The sequence below is a fragment of the Oratosquilla oratoria genome, chromosome 16 (genome assembly GCF_046742065.1).
Source record: "Oratosquilla oratoria isolate Oo_2021 chromosome 16, ASM4674206v1, whole genome shotgun sequence".
Taxonomy (NCBI): Eukaryota; Metazoa; Arthropoda; class Malacostraca; order Stomatopoda; family Squillidae; genus Oratosquilla; species Oratosquilla oratoria.
The window spans coordinates 10,358,415-10,378,180 of NC_134792.1; the positions used below are offsets into that span (position 1 = coordinate 10,358,415).

At 38.2% G+C, this 19,766-nt stretch overlaps 1 protein-coding gene across 10 annotated transcripts in view; it reads right to left on the reverse strand.

Moving 5' to 3' along the window:
• The window catches only part of LOC143033825 (5-phosphohydroxy-L-lysine phospho-lyase-like), a 345,670-nt gene that overhangs the window by 137,260 nt on the left and 188,644 nt on the right, over positions 1–19,766 (reverse strand). For all 10 annotated transcript variants that reach the window (XM_076199342.1, XM_076199340.1, XM_076199339.1 and 7 more), the window contains 3 exons: positions 7,686–7,804; positions 6,327–6,489; positions 450–592 (listed from right to left, as the gene is read on the reverse strand). In XM_076199342.1, coding sequence (XP_076055457.1) covers positions 450–592; positions 6,327–6,489; positions 7,686–7,804 — 425 coding nt within the window. The remainder of the gene's footprint in view (positions 1–449; positions 593–6,326; positions 6,490–7,685; positions 7,805–19,766) is intronic.

Consider the following 19,766-nt stretch of genomic DNA (forward strand, 5'->3'; position numbering starts at 1 on the left):
GCCATATTAGCAACAAGGATATTTGGAAGGTTTGGTCTGATGCAGAGGTGCCAACCATCCTTTTGTCTGTGCAGGTGGCTTGACCCAAGATGTGGCAAGGCCATTGTTCAAAATAGAGGGCTTGACCTGAGATGTATGGGGTCTATTCTTTGCTAAGGGTGTTGCCAGGAAAATTAGGTAAGCTGAGTTCACTTAAACAATGAACAGTCCCTTGGGAGATCAGTGACATCGTTAGAGTACCAAGTTGTAGCCTATGTGTGCATGCATGCATGTGCATGCTAGGTATTGAAGGGAGATGGCAGTTACACTGTTTATCGAAGATGATGTTGACACTAGTGAAGGGAGAGATGATAACACTAGACACTGCAGGATACAGAGATGAGACACCATGAGCATAGCTCCCCTTCCCATAAGATACAACTAGGTAAATACACATTTAATATACATACACATATTAGTAGATTTCAGTATCTTCGGTGAAAGAGATTGGACGGAGTCAAGGGAGCCATGGAAGGAATTGTCCACAACAATTGCATCATCTGCTCCAGTATAAAGTCGTGCTAACTGCAATGCCAAGTCAATTGCTTCGGATCTGCATAAAAAATAAAATAAATACATTAGAATAAAGTAAAGTAATTATTGAAAACTGTCTACACAAGAAAATAAAAATCTTAAAGGAGAGAGAAAAAACAATACATAATGAAACTACAGAAGGATGGCTAGGGGAGCACATTAGTTACTGGGTTGGGTTAAGGACAATGGGAGCTGAACTACTTTACCACCAACACTAAAAGAAAAAATTCTCCTTATAAAGAGAAAAATATTTTCTAATGAACACTTACCAACTTAAACTTCATTTCCAAATGATAGAAGAGATCCACTGAACTACAACTTACTGTCACTCACAAGTAACATATGAACAACAATGACACTGGATATGAAGTAAGTAAAACTTAGTTGCCCAAACAGAGCAGAAGTTAGTACAATATTATCTTTTCCCTCATCCAGTTAATCATTACTATTTCCATTTAATTTAGTTTCAGCAAAGAACATTGTCTGGTTTTTTCTCCTTAAGATTGTCATTTATTTCTTGATTCGCCTCCTCTTCCTCTGTTAATCTCCTTCCAAAATATTTCATTACTTTCAAATTTTTTTTATCATACTCTTACCCCATTTCACATCTGCTCTCCTCTTTCCCTCCTTCATCTTATGCCTCACTTCTCTATTCTTTTCTTTGTACCTCTCATATGATTCTCTCATCCTCTTTTGTAACCAATCTGTGAAAGCTTGCTTCTTCTCTTTTACAACCTTTTTTGCTTCCTCATCCCATCACTGGTTTGTATTGTAGGGGTGGGGAGTGATCGTGAGTGTCTGAAATGATATCTCTGCAGTGCTAGTCAATTGTATTAACATGGAATTAACGAAAAAGAAAGAAAACAATGACATGAAAGCCAGTCACGAACCAGAGTCATCTGGCGTCAGTCGATCGAACCGTGATATAAACAAACCTTGCCCAAAAACGTGCAATGAGAAAGACTTTCCAGGATTTAGTAAGTATGAAAGCAGGAACTTAAGCCGATTATTAGAGATAGAGAGAGATATGAGCAAAAATAAGATTCAGTGGGAGAATGAAATTATGGACTTAAGAAAAGATATCATAGGACTAATAGATTGCTTAGCACAGGCTAATCACGATATTTCTGACCTAAGAAAAACCAACTTGGAACTTACAAATGAGATTAAAGAAATGAAAAGGGATATAAATGAGCTGAAGAATGATAACGAAAAGAAGAAAACTAATGATAATAACAACAGCGAAAATTTAAAGAAAGAGGTGAACAATAAATTACAAGAATTGACACAAAAAATCGAAGAGAACCTAGGTGAGGAAAGTATTCAGAAAATTAAGAAGTGGAAGGAAAACATTGAAAACAAGGAAATTGCTTTTAAAGAAATAGTCCAGCAGCAAATGCAGGATAATGCAAAAGACACAATTATCCAAGTGATTAATGAAAAAGCTAACTGGGTCAGGGATACAGTAGATAGAAAAAAATGTATTGTGGTATATGGACTAAAAGAAAAACAGGGATTGGCGAGGTACATGAGAGAAAAAGAAGAAAAAGAGACAGCAGTAGAAATCCTAAATGAAATTCAGGGAGGGGAGAGAGAGCAGCCATAGACCTGGAAGAGACATATAGAATCGGTCACTATTCTAAGGATAGAAATCGACCTCCAAAGATAAAATTAAGGTCACAGATGGTAGTAGAAGACATATTTGAAAAAGTAGGCAACTTGGCAAAGAGTGAAAAGTACAATAAGATATGGATAAAAAGAGAAATGAATACTGAGGAATTAGAAAAAGAAAAGTCACTAAGAGAAGAAGCAAAGAAAAAAACTTGATGAGAACGGAGACAGAAAGCAAAGAATTCCATTGGAGAGTAATCGACATGAGATTGAGACAATGGCACATCAAAACCAAAAAAACCAAGGACAGAAAAAAATAATGGAGAAGGAAGAAAATTAAAAGTGGCCTATACTAACATTGACAGATTAATTGCAGGTCTGAATGAACTCAGTGATTACCTGTTAGAAGAAAAACCAGACATAATGGGAATTGTAGAGACTAAACTAAGAGGTGAAATACCATCCATCGTTATTGGACAAGGTCTATACAATTACTGGATAAAAAACAGGGACAAGAAACAGGGAGGGGGAATCATGTTCTCGGCCAAAAAAGACCTAAACATGACAAAAATTGCAGAGGGCAAAGGTAATGTTGAACTGATCATGATAAAAGTCGAAGACAAGAATATGAAAAGTAGAAAGTTTGTGGTGACCTATGTGCCCCCAATAACGAATGCTTGGAAAGAGAACGAACATACAAAAATGCTAGAAGATACAAGAAAATCACTAAACGAGATACTAATGGATAAGGGTAATCTGGTAATTATGGGGGACTTCAATTGCAAGGAAATTTGTTGGGATAACATGACAGTGCGAGGAGGAGATGACTTATGGGGCAATGTACTGCTAGACATGACCATGGAGTACACAATGACCCAATGGGTCAGTGAAAACACAAGGTACAGAAACAATGAAGAGCCATCGAAACTAGATTTAATATTTACAATAGAACCTGAAATAGTGGACAAAATCCATTACAAGACACCAATTGGAAAGAGTGACCATATACTCATCGAAACTGTACTAAAGGAGGAAATAGACATGGAGAGGAATGAAAAGCATAGGAAAGGAAGATTGATGTACAACAAAACAGACTTTGCAAATTTAAAGATATTCTTCCAAAATGCAAACTGGGAAAAATTCTATATGGAAGAGACAACAGTGGAAGAGAAATGGAATATACTGATGGATAATTACAACGAAGGGGTAAACAGGCATGTACCAAGACAAAAGCGAGAGAGTACATTAAATGTTGGTTCAACAAAAGATGCAGTGAGGCAAAAGACAGAAGGGACAAAGCTTGGAAAAGGTGGAGAAAAGACAAAAAACAAAGCAAATGGCAAATTTATATAAACTATAGAAATGAGTATGTTAATGTGAGAAGAGAGGAAAAAAGGAACCATGAGAAGGATATTATAGATAAATGCAAAGATCAACCCAAGCTATTCTATCGATATGTGAAGGGTAAACTTAAAACCAAACAGGAAATAGTGAAAGTACGCCAAGGAAATATGAAATACACAGAAGAATTAGAGATGGCCGAAGTCATGAACAACCACTTTAAATCTGTCTTCACCAGAGAGGAAATACAAAATTGGGATGAAGATAATAACAAGCAATCTCCCCACATAAGTGAGCTTACAACATCACAAAAAGAAATATCAGAACACCTATCAAAACTGGACATCAGAAAATCACATGGCCCGGATGGTATTGCAAATTGGATTCTAAAGGAATGCAAAGAAGAACTAACGGACAAAGTACACATCATGATAAATAGCTCACTCAAAGAAGGAGAGATACCTAATGACCGGAAAAATGCTAACATTGTACCAATATATAAAGGAGGAAACAAGGAAGAACCCACCAACTATAGGCCAGTATCACTAACAAGCACTATAGCCAAAATTTGTGAGAAAATAATCAAGAATAGATGGGTAAAACATCTGGAAGACAACATATTAAACCCAAGACAATTTGGGTTCAGACAAGGAAGATCATGCACCACAAACTTAATATGCTTCTACTCAAGACTAATAGACATAGTGCAAGAAAGAAATGGATGGGCTGATTGTGCATTCCTAGACTTGCAAAAAGCCTTTGACAAAGTACCACACAGAAAATTACTAAAAAAAACTGGAACACATAGGAGGAATACAAGGGAACCTTCTAAAATGGATGGAGGACTTCCTGACTGGTAGAAAGATGAGAGTAGTGCTCAGAGAAAAATATTCAGATTGGAAAGAGGTGATCAGTGGAGTACTGCAAGGATCTGTACTGGCACCAATAATGTTTGCTATCTATATGAATGACATGGACAAGGACGTGAACTGTTACATGAGCTTCTTTGCAGATGACGCCAAACTGTTAAGGAAAGTAGAAACTGATAAGGACTGTGAAGCACTGCAGGAAGACCTGAATAGGGTGTGGAACTGGAGCCAGAAATGGGAAGTGGACTTTAATACTAATAAGTGTAGCATAATGGAGTTTGGAAAAAGCAAAAACAGAATATCAGGACAATATACAATTGGAACCAAGGAAGTAAAGAAAGTAGGATCCGAAAAAGATTTGGGAGTAATTATCACAAACGACTTGTCCTATGATAAACAAATTAATAAAATTGTCAGGGAGACTTACAACTTGCTAAGATCAATAAAAGTGGCATTTGCATACTTGGACGAAGACATGATAAAAAAATATTGGTTACATTGATAAGGCCTAGACTAGAATATGTGGCAACATTGTGGTCCCCTAGTACCAAAAAGAATATAAAGAAAATAGAAAGAATCCAGAGAGCAGCTACAAAAATGGCACCTGCACTTGCAAACCTATCATACAAGGAGAGATTGGCTAAACTGGAGTTACTGACACTGGAGCAAAGAAGAGAGAGAGGTGACCTACTGACCATCTTGATAGAGAGGATATGGAAAGAAAATAAAAAACATAGCTATAGAAGAGAACTGAAGAAAAACAGTTTTCCACATAGATTTTTGGACACTTGGAACAAACTGGATAATGAAATAGTATGCGCAAAGACCATTCATGAGTTTAAAAGCAAACTAGACACTGTGAGATACAATGGCGGGACACCACGAGCATAGCTCCCCTTCCCGCAAAATACAACTAGGTAAATACTCACTAACCTTCCTTCTATTTCCTCCCATCCTTCTTGTTCAGCACACCTTGTGACTCCCTCCTTGAACCATCCCCATTCCTCCTCCACTCCTAGCTCTGCTCTATCCTTCACTCCCTCCCACTCCTCTCTCAGCTTCTTCTTGTACTCTCTCTCCTTTTCTTTCTCATTTAAGCAGTTCATTCTAAGCACCTCCTTACCTTCTATCCTTTTCCTCTTTCTCCATCTATCTTCCACTCTCAATTTACCTTCCACCAAAAAATGATCTGATATTCCTCCACTCTCTCCCTTTAGAACATATACATCCTTAACTCTTCCTACTATACTCCTGGTTACCACTATATAGTCCATTAACATTCTATCTACCACCCTCTCCCATGTGTACTTATGCTTGACTTTCTTCCTAAACAATGTATTTGCTCATCAACTCTCTAGACACATCTCCACCATCAACTTATTTTTTCTTCTAATTATGATCTCATTTTCTCTTTTATATGATTCCTTGAATACTGTCACTTCATTTAATTAGTCAATTACTTGTTTCTCAAGTGTTTTAATTTTGTTTTTAGCCCTTATCATATTTTCCACTACTATGGCTTTTAATAGTTGCAGGAAGGGAACAGTTATAGATTGTTATCTGTCTTTGTACAAATAGGTCAAGGGAATACTGTCAAAGCTAGTCAGGAGACTGAGTGTCATCCCATAGCTGCTCCACCTCCAGATAGAGGTAAGGGTGATGATCAGTTTTGAAGATGATATGATATCTGTCTTGAAGGACCACCAACTGCAGATACCTGTTCATTCTCGGTCCCATGAAGCTTTGAATTGTATAAAGACTTAATAACAAGACTACAGTAAGGGCAACAAATTAGTCATCTATGAATTTACACTGAAGGGTAAACTGAAAGAACAGCTTAAAGGGATGGGAGCCTGAAACTGAAAGATAATATATTGATCTAGATCTACATTTTACACAAAAATGGTCAGTTCACCAAATAAAAATCAATACCCAGAATTGCAGAAAAGGAGTGTGTTGAGATGATCTGGCATTGTCTGCTTGAGAATCTCGGGATAACGGTACTGTTTGGCATCATGAAAGTATTTGGTTGTTGAAACCAAAGTGGACATCTGTGCTGTGCTGGCCTCCACCACAGCTGGATGACAGTGACCAACTGCAAAAGTGAAACAAGACACATTATTCTTTGCAATATTCCCACTATCCCATCTAATATCAACCAAGTCAAGAGTGGTATCACATACAACTCAACCATATAAACCTGACAGGTACTGAGAAGCAACTACTTAAAATTTCCTTCTCACTTCCCATTTAGGACAACAAATAAAATTAGAAGAAAAAAATCCCAAAGTACTGTTAAAATTCAAACTTTCCATGACCCAGTTTACAAGTGCACTGAATTACATTATGCCCTTTGAGAAGAATTCTTTTCACAAAGTGGCAAACTCAGACCCTCCTGGAGATCTCTCTGGGAGGGTCTGAGGACCTGTGCACACCTATGCAGTATAGCATTAGAAAATTAAATGTTATATTTGTAAATTATAATACATCAATGTAATAGATACTTTTCTTGGCGGAAATCAATAAAAAAAAATGCTAAATGCTATAAAGAAACGAAGTTGCGTAGACTCCTTCAGAAAAAAAATGCTAAATGCTATGAAGAAACGAAGTTGCGTAGACTCCTTCAGACGCCATCTTTGTTTTGATAGATTCGGAGGTCGTAGACGACGACCACGGCCTGATGACGTCTAGAATTACAGGTACCGCATTATTAAATGCTGGTTAGGTTAAGTAGGCAAGTTAGATTAGGTAGGTATGTTAGGTTGGGTTAGAGTAGACGAATTTAGCATACTTTAATTTCTTCGACCTCCTCCTCTGCCAAAACAAAGATGGCGTCTGAGGTAGTCAAAGCGGCTACGTTTGTTTGTTTGTACCTTTTAGAAACTGTTTCTATTACTAATTTCCGCCAAGAATAACATATATTACGTTGATGTGTTATAATTTACAAAATCATTGTTTAATTTTCTATTACTATATCGCATAGGTGTGCACTTCTAAATCTTTACCGAAACTTTGGGCTGTTATCTATGATTCATTTGTGTGGGACAATTTCCATGCCACAGGATGATAGTAGTCAGGGAAGGGAAGCAGTCACAGGTTCCCAGCTCCCAGTGTGTCAAAAAGTGGAAGAAATTCAGTAAGTTGATAGAGACAGATGGGCCATGTCCAGAGACAAATTGTCAGTTCTTCCAGGGGTATTAGGTAAATTGATACCCAATTTTTAGCCTAATAAAAGTATATATTTATAACAACAGTAATCAAGCTGCCAATACAGAAACAATTCACACTGACCGTGGGCAACTGCACCGATACAATCCAGGTACTGTACATCTGCTTCGTCATACATATATTGATAGCTGGCACGTACAATCTTCAGAGGACTATGTTCATATTGCAAGTGGCATGACTTTCTGTGGGGAAATAAAGAAAACAAACATTATCATGAAAGTTGTTGGCATCTGTTGTAATGTTTATCTATCAAAGAAATTACTAGACACTTGCTTTTAAATAATTCACATTTCTTGATGCAAGAAACACCAATTATGTTATAGATGTGTGTTTCAATGGAACAGCATATCAAACCCGCTGGAATCCAATTAATTTTTTAATAATCTTGTCTACTGTTTGCGTGGCACTATCCAGCAGGATTTGTTCTCACTGCATACACCCAAGATGACCACGTATCATATCAATGATAACAATAATACATAATAATATTGATAAATTAAATAAATATACAAATAAAAAATAAAGTAGAGTTAAAATTATATTATTGAAAAAACGCTTTTGCCTAAAACTAATGTCATCCGAGGCTTTGCTCAAGACTTGCTTGACTCGTGGCTTCGAGTTGTAGTTCTACGAACTGATAGAGGCACCCGTCCTGGCCTGAATCAACGGCCCAAGAAGCGTGTTGCTCGCTCCAGGGGGTGTATCGGCGAAACCTTATCACAAAGATATTGCTTAGCTTCAAGGACTCCTGTAGTAGTTTTAGTTCGGAACAACGGCAGGACAAATGAAAATCAACACAAAATATCTAATCTCTTTCTTTTGGTAATTAGCCACAAGGTGCGACACTAGAAGTGTCACATAAGAAATATAAGTGAAGCTCGGACTAAGGCCACAGCTTAGTGGAGTTTATGGTTGTAGCTGGACGTGGAGCCTAACGTCAGCGAGGCGGTAGCAGATGATGACGACGAGGCTCGATGGGACGGCTAGAAGACTGGACGAGAAGATGTAGTTGTGCGCTGGTCGGTACTGTTCTGCCCATCTCGGCGAAACGCCGACCTTTTAAGGGAGGCTGGCGGGAACGTGAGGAGCTTTCCAAGTTCCTGATTGGCTGACCGCTGGCTGGCAGGGACACCCTTGCGAACTACGCTTGCCAACTACAGGAACTTGGAAAGGCTAGTTCCGAAGATTTCTTTGATCAGTGTGTGACGGGTCGTAGGATGCATCACGTCACTACACTCCCATCTTTCAGTTCTGCATGGACAGTTAAATACGTGGGACATCCACTGCAAGGTTGGACGATCACCGACTTGTAGGGAATCCATTTGCTATTTGAATGAATTGATTTATTAATTAATCTTATTTATTTGTTTGTTTATCTATTCATTCATTAATTATTTATCCATTTTTCATTTATGCACACTTCGCTGGCGGGAACCAGTACAGGAGTCGGTTAGTGGCGAGAACCAGATCATACGGCACCCTGGGCATAATTCCACTTCTTTTTATTTTCTCTCAACTATGTTAGGTTTTCATAGTTTAACCAACCGGTAAATAAACTCTGTCTTCATGTCATTTGTTTCCGTATGTTTTCTGTTGTTTACATAATCTAAGACAAAAGGGGTTGAAACTTTTCCAGAAGAGGCAGTCGGAAAAAAGTGATGACAAATATATCCAATACGCATGTCTCGTCACTTTGGTTCTTTGTCGTTTAATTCTAATTCCCTTTTTTCAGATGCGCATTTTTTTCTTATCGAGATTCTTCCAATTTGTTTCTAGTTGTAGTTTATCTTAAAAAATCTTATGTCGGCTTCACGGTAGCTTGTCCGGGGTGGAGAGAAACCCATCAAAGTAAAATGTCTAAACAAGTTTGAATCCCTTTCGTTTTTCTTCACGCGATCGCCGACGCTTTGCCCGACAACCATCAAACCAGTTCACACATTAATTGTGCTGCCTACACAACTCTATGCTGTAAAATGAGGTCAGATGTGACTCGTTGTGGAGCCAGCGACAATGTGAGCTATGGCGAGAGGAAGGTACAGGAGAGTTAGTTTATTTGGATAGCAATTAATTGGTTTCTTAAAGGATTTTATTGTACACATAAGTTTGTTTTGTTTCAAGTTTAAACAACACCACAGGTTCATCACGATGTTGAATTTTATCATGGATTATCCAGAATGAAATTGGATAATAAATGATTAGTTTCTTATAAGGATTTTATTGGACAACTAACACAGCTGAACTTAATTTGTTTCGAGTTTAAACAGCATCACAGGTACATCACGATGTTAAAGTTTGTCACGTTTTATAATTAGATTCATACTTAAAATCACATTACGCATATTTACATACATAATATATATTACAAAATGTATCTAATAATTAAGAAGAGTTAGTTCACTATAAACCCACTGTCGGAGAAATAATAACGGAAGTACAGGGAAACTGTATATTTCGACTACTATCTGTAGTCCTCTTCAGCAGAATGCTTACTAGAAGTTAAGGTACAAGTATATATGAGGAAGTGAGGGGTACATAAAAGGGGATGGGGAAAGTGGGGGGACTCAGGTTACATGCCCTTGAAAGGGGTTCGGTCAAAGAAGGACATTTGGTGGTATTTTGTCCGACCGCTCTTAACATTATTTTGTTTACCGCTAACTTCGTAATACAATCTGGGGGCCACTGACCTTTTGAGGTATTAAAGTTAGGATAATGTTTTATTAGAGAAGATTCTACCATTTTCCTTCGATAGCTACAGTGTGATTTAAAAATAATTTATGCATTATCCCAATCTAATCTATGGTCTTTTTGGCTGGCATGAAGGAACACAGCGGAGTTAACTTGTCCATATTTTATGGAGTTTTTATGTTCCTTTAATCTCGTGGACAAATCCCTGCCAGTTTGGCCCCAGTAGACATCATCACAGTCTTTACAAGGCAATTTATATACCCCGGAGTTTTGGTCCACATCATCCCTCCGGTGTACATTTACTACCTTTCTAAAAATGCTGTTTGGATAATTGTAAATAAATTTGATTTGGTTATTAGGTAGTTTGGAGACAGAGTTGATAGATTCATTAAATGGTACAATGATGTTATTGTTACTCCATTTAAACTTCTCCCTGGAGTTATTTGGTTTATAAAAATTGGATTTGGCTTTATGTAGGGCTTTCTTTAAAAACCATTCCGGATAACCTACGTTAGAGAGTTGTTTATTGATGATGTCAAATTCTATTTGCAAGAATTGTGGACTACAAATCCTAAGGGCTCTGAGATATAGGCCTCATGCAACACTAGATTTAATATTATCCGGATGGTGGCTAAAAAAGTGTAGGTAATTTCCTGTGTGGGTAGGCTTCCTATACACAGTAAAGGACAATTGGTCCGGGTCTCTTATGACCGAAATGTCCAGGAATGGGATCCTACCTCCTTCCCATTCGACCTTAAAATTAATATTCTTAGCTAATTTATTTAATTTAACAAAGAATTCATCAAAAGAACCCCACATATCGTTCCATAGTGTTTATAGTGAACTTTTACAAATGTGTTATAACATACCAATTTCCTAAGAAGAGTTAATTCAAAGTTACCGCTATATTGTTGTAATATTAGGATTTTTAAAGGCATTTAGTAAGGTTACTTGAGGTACCGCTAGCCTCTTCCATACGATGACGCCTAGATTATAGCAAGGTCTATATACACCAGGTCTAACCGTTTGAGCCGTTCTGCGCAGCTTCTGACGTCATCTAGCTGCTTCCGTTTTCTCTTTGTGAAACACTGAAGAAAACTGTGAAACGCTAAGGAAGACTGGAACTATTATATTCCCCCCCCCCGTTATCTCTCTCTCTCTAGCTCATTGCTATTATCAGTGTGTGTGTGTGTGTGTGTGTGTATTTATATACTTGTATTTTACAGGAAGGGGACATATCGTCGTGTGTGCTTATACGTGTACACGTTCACATGTGTGTGTGTGCGCGTATGTATGTATGTGTGTGTATTTATATACTTGTATTTTACGGGAAGGGGAGATATCCTCGTGTGTACTTATATGTGTACACGTTCACATGTGTGTGTGTATATGTGTGCGTGTGTGTGTATTTATATACTTGTATTTTACGGGAAGGGAAGATATCGTCGTGTGTGCTTATATGTGCACACGTTCACATATGTGTATTTTACCTAGTTGTATTTACCTAGTTGTATTTTGCGGGAAGGGGAGCTATGCTCGTGATGTCCCGCCTTTGTATCTTGCAGTGTCTAGTTTGTTTTTAAACTCATGAATGGTTTTTGCGCATACTATTCCATTGTCCAGTTTGTTCCAAGTGTCCAAAACTCTATGAGGAAAACTGTTTTTCTTCAGTTCTCTTCTATAGCTATGTTTTTTTATTTTCTTTCCATGTCCTCTTGTGTTTCTTTTGTCCCAGTTAAGTAAGCTCTCACTATCGAGTACCTCTGTGCCTTTCATGATTCTGTAGATGGTCAATAGGTCACCTCTCTCTCTTCTTTGCTCCAGTGTCGGTAACTCCAGTTTAGCCAATCTCTCTTCGTGTGATAGGTTTGCAAGTGCAGGTGCCATTTTTGTAGCTGCTCTTTGGATTCTTTCTATTTTCTTTATATTCTTTTTGGTACTGGGGGACCACAATGTCGCTGCATACTCTAATCTAGGCCTTATCAATGTAACCAATATTTTTTTCATCATGTCTTCGTCCAAGTATGTAAACGCCACTTTTATTGATCTTAGCAAGTTGTAAGTCTCCCCGACAATTTTGTTAATCTGTATATCATAGGACAAGTCGTTCGTGATAATTACTCCCAAATCTTTTTCGGATCCTACTTTCTTTACTTCTTTGGTTCCAATTGTATATTTTCCTGATATTCTGTTTTTGCTTTTTCCAAACTCCATTATGCTACACTTCTTAGTATCAAAGTCCACTTCCCATTTCTGACTCCAGTTCCATACCCTATTTAGGTCTTCTTGCAGTGCTTCACAGTCCTCATCAGTTTCTATTTTCCTTAGCAGTTTGGCGTCATCGGCAAAGAAGCTCATGTAGCAGTTCACGTCCTCATCCATGTCATTCATATAGATAGCAAACATTATTGGTGCCAGCACAGATCCTTGCGGTACTCCACTGATCACCTCTTTCCAGTCTGAATATTTTTCTCTGAGCACTACTCTCATCTTTCTACCAGTCAGAAAGTCCTCTATCCATTTTAGTAGGTTTCCCTGTATTCCTCCTATGTGTTCCAGTTTTTTTAGTAGTTTTCTGTGTGGTACTTTGTCAAAGGCTTTTTGCAAGTCTAGGAATGCACAATCAGCCCATCCATTTCTTTCTTGCACTATGTCTATTAGTCTTGAGTAAAAGCATATTAAGTTTGTGGAGCATGATCTTCCTTGTCTGAATCCGAATTGTCTTGGGTTTAATATGTCATTGTCTTCCAGATGTTTTACCCATCTATTCTTGATTATTTTCTCACAAATTTTGGCTATGGTGCTTGTTAGTGATACTGGCCTATAGTTGGTGGGTTCTTCTTTGTTTCCTCCTTTGTGTATTGGTACAATGTTAGCGTTTTTCCAGTCCTCGGGTATCTTTCCTTCTTTGAGTGAGCTGTTTATTAAGATGTGTATTTTGTCTGTTAGTTCTTCTTTGCACTCCTTTAGAATCCAATTTGCAATACCGTCCGGGCCATGTGATTTTCTGACATCCAGCCTTGATAAATGTTCTGATATTTCCTTTAGTGATGCTGTAAACTCATTCATGAGGGGAGATTTCTTGTTTTTGTCTATGTCACAATTTGGTATTTTCTCTCTGGTGAAAACAGATTTAAAGTGATTGTTCATGACTTCGGCCATCTCTAAATCTTCTGTGTATTCTATGTTTCCTTGGCATAGTTTCACCAATTCCTGTTTGTTTTTAAGTTTACCATTCACATATCGATAGAATAGTTTGGGTTGCTCTTTGCATTTGTCTATAATATCCTTCTCATGGTTCCTTTTCTCCTCTCTTCTCACATTAACATACTCATTTCTATAGTTAACATAAATTTGCCATTTGCTTTGTTTTTTTGTCTTTTCTCCACTTTTTCCAAGCTTTGTCCCTTCTGTCTTTTGCCTCACTGCATCTTTTGTTGAACCAACATTTAATGTACTCTCTCTCTCGCTTTTGTCTTGGTACATGCCTGTTTACCCCTTCATTGTAGTTTTCCATCAATATATTCCATTTCTCTTCCACTGCTGTTTCTTCCCTGTAAAATATTTCCCAGTTTGCATTCCGGAAGAATGTCTTTAGTTTTGTAAAGTCTGTTTTGTTGTACCTCAGTCTTCCTTTCCTATGCTTTTCGTTCCTCTCTATGTCTATTTCTTCCTTTAGTATAGTTTCGATGTGTGTGTGTGTATGTGTGTGTGTATGTGTGTGTGTATGTGTGTGTGTGTGTGTATGTGTGTGTGTGTGTGTATGTGTGTGTGTGTGTGTTTATATACTGTACTTGTATTTTACGGGAAGGGGAGATATCGTCGTGTGTGCTTATATGTGTACACGTTCACATGTATGTGTGTATGTGTGATTCACCTTGGTCTTTTGGATCACGTGTTGGACTCGTGATCGACTGCTATTTCCCTCCCGGAAGAGAGCTCAGAGCTCGTACGTCCGATCTATAAACTTACACGCACACACATCCCAAACTCCCCGCCCACGAGAGTTGGAGTAACGATTCGAAGCGCAGCAATACTGAAAAAAATTCAAGCTTAGGCAGGATTCGAACCAGATATCACCGATAATTGCGGCTGCGACGTCTGCGTCTCTACCAACCGCTCCACAGAGTCTCTTACTCACCTGAACGTGTGTGTGTATTTATATACTTGTATTTTACGGGAAGGGGATATATCGTCGTGTGTGCTTATACAGTATGTGTACACGTGTGTGTGTGTGCTTATACAGTATGTGTACACCTGTGTGTGTGTGTGTTTATTTGCAGGGAAACGATGAAAATTTTCATATATGGGCGGGATTCGAACTAGGTAATGCTGTTATTGTTGTCCCAGAAATCTGAGTCCCTACCAACCGCACCACCGAGTCACTTATTTCTATGTGCGTGTGTGTGTATTTATATACTTGTATTTTACGGGAAGGGGAGCTATTGTCGTGTGTGCTTATACAGTATGTGTATACGTTCACGTGTGTGTGTGTGTGTGTGTGTGTGTGCGTTTATATACTTGTATTTTACGGGAAGGGGAGATATCGTCGTGTGTGCTTATATGTGTACACGTTCACATTTGTGTGTGTGCGTGTGTGTGTGTTTGCAGGGAAACGATGAAAATTAACATTTGGCTTACTTCCTCTTTGGTTTGAGCCACAACCCTTAATGTCACAATAAGCCATATTGTCAAGATCTATATATACCGGTATATATAGATCTTCATTGTCAGAATATAACTAATTGCGTGGAGCGGTGCGAGCGGAGACAGCAACATACCCGAGCGACGCACCAGCTACAACTGACAGCGATGGGACGCGCGAACCCCACTTTGAGCAGCCAGGTGACGTTCACGGGCCCACTGCGCCAACACCCTCGAAATTCGGTCGGAAGTAGTTAGACCTGGTATATATAGATCTTGGTATTCAACGTGCTAGATCGTCCCGCTCGCTTCTCGGCCCGCAGACGCACAGTACGAAATGTACGTATTCGAATATGAAAATTAACAGGAACGTATTCAACGTGCTAGATCGTCCCGCCCGCAGAGGCTCAGGACGAAATGTATGTATTCGATTAGTCATCCTATATGTGACGGTCGATTGAGGATCATAGTGTTGTGAGCTCCACAGATCTAGAAATGAGGAGGTGGTCAAACTACTCGAAAACGTTACAGTCTACCTGGTTAAAGAATCCCCTATTTGAAAAATGGTTAGCGGAAGTGAAAGAGGATAGAAATAAGGCACGTTGTAAAGTTTGTAAAACGGACATGAGAGCTCACAGAACGGATTAAAAAAAAACACAGTGAGTCGTTAAAACACAAACAAAATGTATCGAAAGTAAGTGACACAGATGAGCATCAAGTCTGTTCTATCAAAGAAGGAAGATAAACTTAGTAAAATTGAAATTCGTCTCTGTATGTGTAGCATGTCATTCTTCTATTCAGTCAATTGATCATCTGAGTGAACTCTTGAAAGTAGAAATGTCAACATCAAGTGCTAGCTCCTGCAATTTATATATATTTATATATATATATATATATATGTATATATATATATATACATATATATATACATATATATATATATATATATTGTTGTGAAGGTTGGACAGATGAGTGAAAAGGTGGTAGAGAAATACGGGTTAGAGCGAGAACACTGTATTACTGACGTTTCGACTACAAGTCTTCTGAAGAAGAAGACTTGTAGTCGAAACGTCAGTAATACAGTGTTCTCGCTCTAACCCATATTTCTCTACCACCTTTTCACTCATATATATATATATATATATATATATATATATATATATATATATGTGTGTGTGTGTGTGTGTGTGTGTGTGTGTGTGTGTGTGTGTGTGTGTGTGTATGTATGTATATTTATATATTGGCCTACTTTAGCCAGAAATTTGCGACTTTTAGTCCTGCAGCTCGCGACTTTCGGCAGTTTACACCTGGCAACCATGAGCGGGTAGTTAGTTACCTGTAGTGCTGGGCAAATACCGCTAATTTCAGTACAGCAATTACCGGTAAACAACAATGCCATTACCAGTATTACCGGTAAAAGACTCGTGAGGTAGAAGTGACGTCCCAAGTTCGAGTCGCCTTTATTACTTAAATCTTTGAACAAATTTCATCCTACTATGGTGTGTAGTCACAAGTCAATTTTTGTAACGTCGTCACTAAAAAAAATCCTGCCTGCATCACGAACGGGCGAAGGAAGCACTAACCTACCCTACTTGCCTACCGGTGCTATAGGCAAAATGTAAAGGGAAATATATATATATATATATATATATATATATATATATATATATATATATATACAGTAAAAGCTCTTTTATCTGTTATTCTCGTATCCGGCTCCTTCTTATAACCGGCATATTATTCACGAGGAAATAACAATTTTGTATAAAAATGTAAAATTCGAAAAAATAAAATTTAAAATTCCCGCGCACTCCCGCCGTCACCAGACGTAGCGTGCATCTTTCCCGCCATCTCCCACAAATCCCGCCGCTCCGTCAGGCCCAGTGCCCACTGTAATAAGGTTTCGTTGTGAAACAAAGGAAGGCAGTGATGTCTGAGTTGAAGGATATGCGTGGTAGTGCTAAGCTTAGCGTCACTGATGAAGCTCTTCAGGAGTGGATGGAGGTCGACAATGACGAAGCTATCACTCCCACACTAACTGACGACGAAATCATTCAGGCAGTGATTGAGGAGAAGCATGGTAAGGAAACAGAGGCTGATAGTGAAGAGGAAGATGACCCAGAGCTAAGAGTAACGTGGAAGGATGCCGCTAAAGGATTGGCAACATTTATCAAGTTTGCGAAGCAGTGCACCTACATGGGGACTCACGATGTGATGACTCTTCACTGTCTTCAAAATGAAATTTTAATGCAGAGAGACAAAAATTCTAAACAAAGAGATACGTGACTTCATGAAAATAAATAAAGATAAATAAATATGAATATACTGGTAAATAAACAACAAAAGTGAAGCCATTGAATGAATTTTATTTAAGTACTCTATGAATAAAGGCAATAAATGTATTTTTTTTTAATATTCCTTCTCGTAACCGGGATTTCCCCTTTCCGGCACGTCTTTGGTCTCACTCGTGCCCGTTAAAAGAGCTTATACTGTATATATATATATGTGTGTGTGTGTGTGTTTGTGTGTGTATACATATGTATATATATACATTATATATATATATATACATTATATATATATATATATATATATATATATATATATATATATATGGGTCTTTTCCGTTTGGCGACGCGGAATTTTTCGATGAAACTTTCACAGTATAGTTTCGTATGCTGATCACAGAAATAACCTTTTTTTTTTTTTTTTGAGAAATTAAAGAAAGTGCCGAAAAAAATGTTTTAATGGTTAAAAATTACCGAGACCTTAGCGGTACATACTCGCTTAATGGTAAAAGTTTACCGGTAACGTTAACGGGACCTTAGCGGTACACTCGCTTAACGGTACAAGTTTACCGGTAACGTTATCGGGACACTGGGCCCGTCAGTACCACCAAACCGAGACGGGCTTACCGAGACCTTAGCGGTACACTCGCTTAACGGTAGAAGTTTACCGGTAACGTTGGCGGTCGCTTAACGGTAGAAGTTTACCGGTAACGTTAGCGGTCGCTTAACGGTACAAGTTTACCGGTAACGTTAGCGGGCCGTGGACGCCATCACCTCTATGATGGTGGTAACACTTCGACCAAATATTACAGCTCAATTCAGTTTCTTTTTTTTATACAGACTAAAATAGATAAATTATTGGCAACCTCTGGCAACCCCATTGCATATTCTGTATATTGAAATAAAGTCAAAATTTCGATAGCCAGTTCTATTTTGTTTACGATATTGTGTTTATGGAGATATCTGGCAACTCTTCCCACCAATCGGAAGCAAGCTATGATTCTAAACAGTAAACACATATGATATTGAATTTTATTGATATCAGTGCGTTATCAAAGTAAGAGGTAGAAGCACGCCGCCTATCCAGCCTCCCAGTTTAAATGTCTCTCCTGAAAAATCAATGTTTTTGTCCTTTAATAAGCTATATCTCTGGTTCTATTTTACATATTATTTTGATTGTTATGTCATTGTAAAGGGAAAAAGTCATACTTTAATTGGTGAAGGTGTCCATATCAACTGCCCATGCAGGAAATGAAAGATTAGACTCTTGGTAACAACTTGTTCAGATTATATTTTATTTTATTTTCGCATTTTTCATTTTTTTTTCTTTGAATGAAAAATGCTGTAAAAATCTGTTAGAATGAATGAAAAAAGTTAGATTCCTTTTTTTTTTTTTTTTTATTAAATTAAAGGGTGCTACTTTAGTATACTATCTACCGCGCGAGTGAGTGAATGGAGGGTGTCTGAGGGTGGGTGTGGTGTATAAACTTTCGTCCGCGTCTGTCAGCATGGCATGCAGACAGACGCAGACGAAAGTATATACACCACACCCACCCTCAGACACCCTCCATTCACTCACTCGCGCGGTAGATAGCATACTAAAGTAGCACCCTTTAATTTTTTTAAGAAAAAGACAAAGAAATCTAACTTTTTTCATTAATTCTAACATATTTTCACAGCATTTTTCACTATTCAAAATATATAAAAAAAATCATGAAAAAATACGAAAACAAATTAAATATAATCTTTCACAGACTGGTTACAAAATAGGACGAGGGAGTCATATGAGAGGTACAAAGAAAAGAAAAGAGAAGTAAAGCAAAAGGTAAAGGAGGCAAAGAGGGGAGCAGATGTGAAGTGGGGTAAGAGTATGACAGAAAATTTTGAAAGCAATAAAAAGATGATTTGGAAAGAAATTAAGAGAGGAGGAGGAGGCGAATCAAGTAGAGAAGAAAAGGTAAAAGGTGCAGATGGAGAGATGATCATGGAAGAGAAGGCAGTAAGGGGAAGATGGCAGAATATTTTAGGGAGTTGCTAAATGTGAAGGAGGATAGGGAGGGAAAGATAGTTGCTGTGGGAAATGCTAAGAAAATGAGAATGATGAGTGAGGAAAATGGAGGAGAAATAAGGAAGGATGAAGTGAAGGCAGTTGTTAAGATGATGAAAGAAGGCAAGGCACCTGGTCTGGATGGATGCCATACAGAATGTCTAAAAAAAGGAGGTACAGTGATAGTGGACTGGCTGGTGAGGTTATTTAATGTTAGCTGGAGAGAGAGTAAAGTGCCGGAGGACTGGAGGAGTGCCTGTATAGTTCCACTTTACAAGGGAAAAGGGGACAAGTGTGAATGTAGTGGTTTCAGGGGGATTAGCTTGTTAAGTGTAGTTGGGAAGGCTTATGGGAGGATCTTGATTGAGAGGATTAGGAGAGGAACAGAGGCAGTAATTGGTGAGGAACAGTGTGGATTTAGGATGGGTAGAGGTTGTGTAGATCAGATCTTTGTGGTAAGACAAATATGTGAGAAAGCTA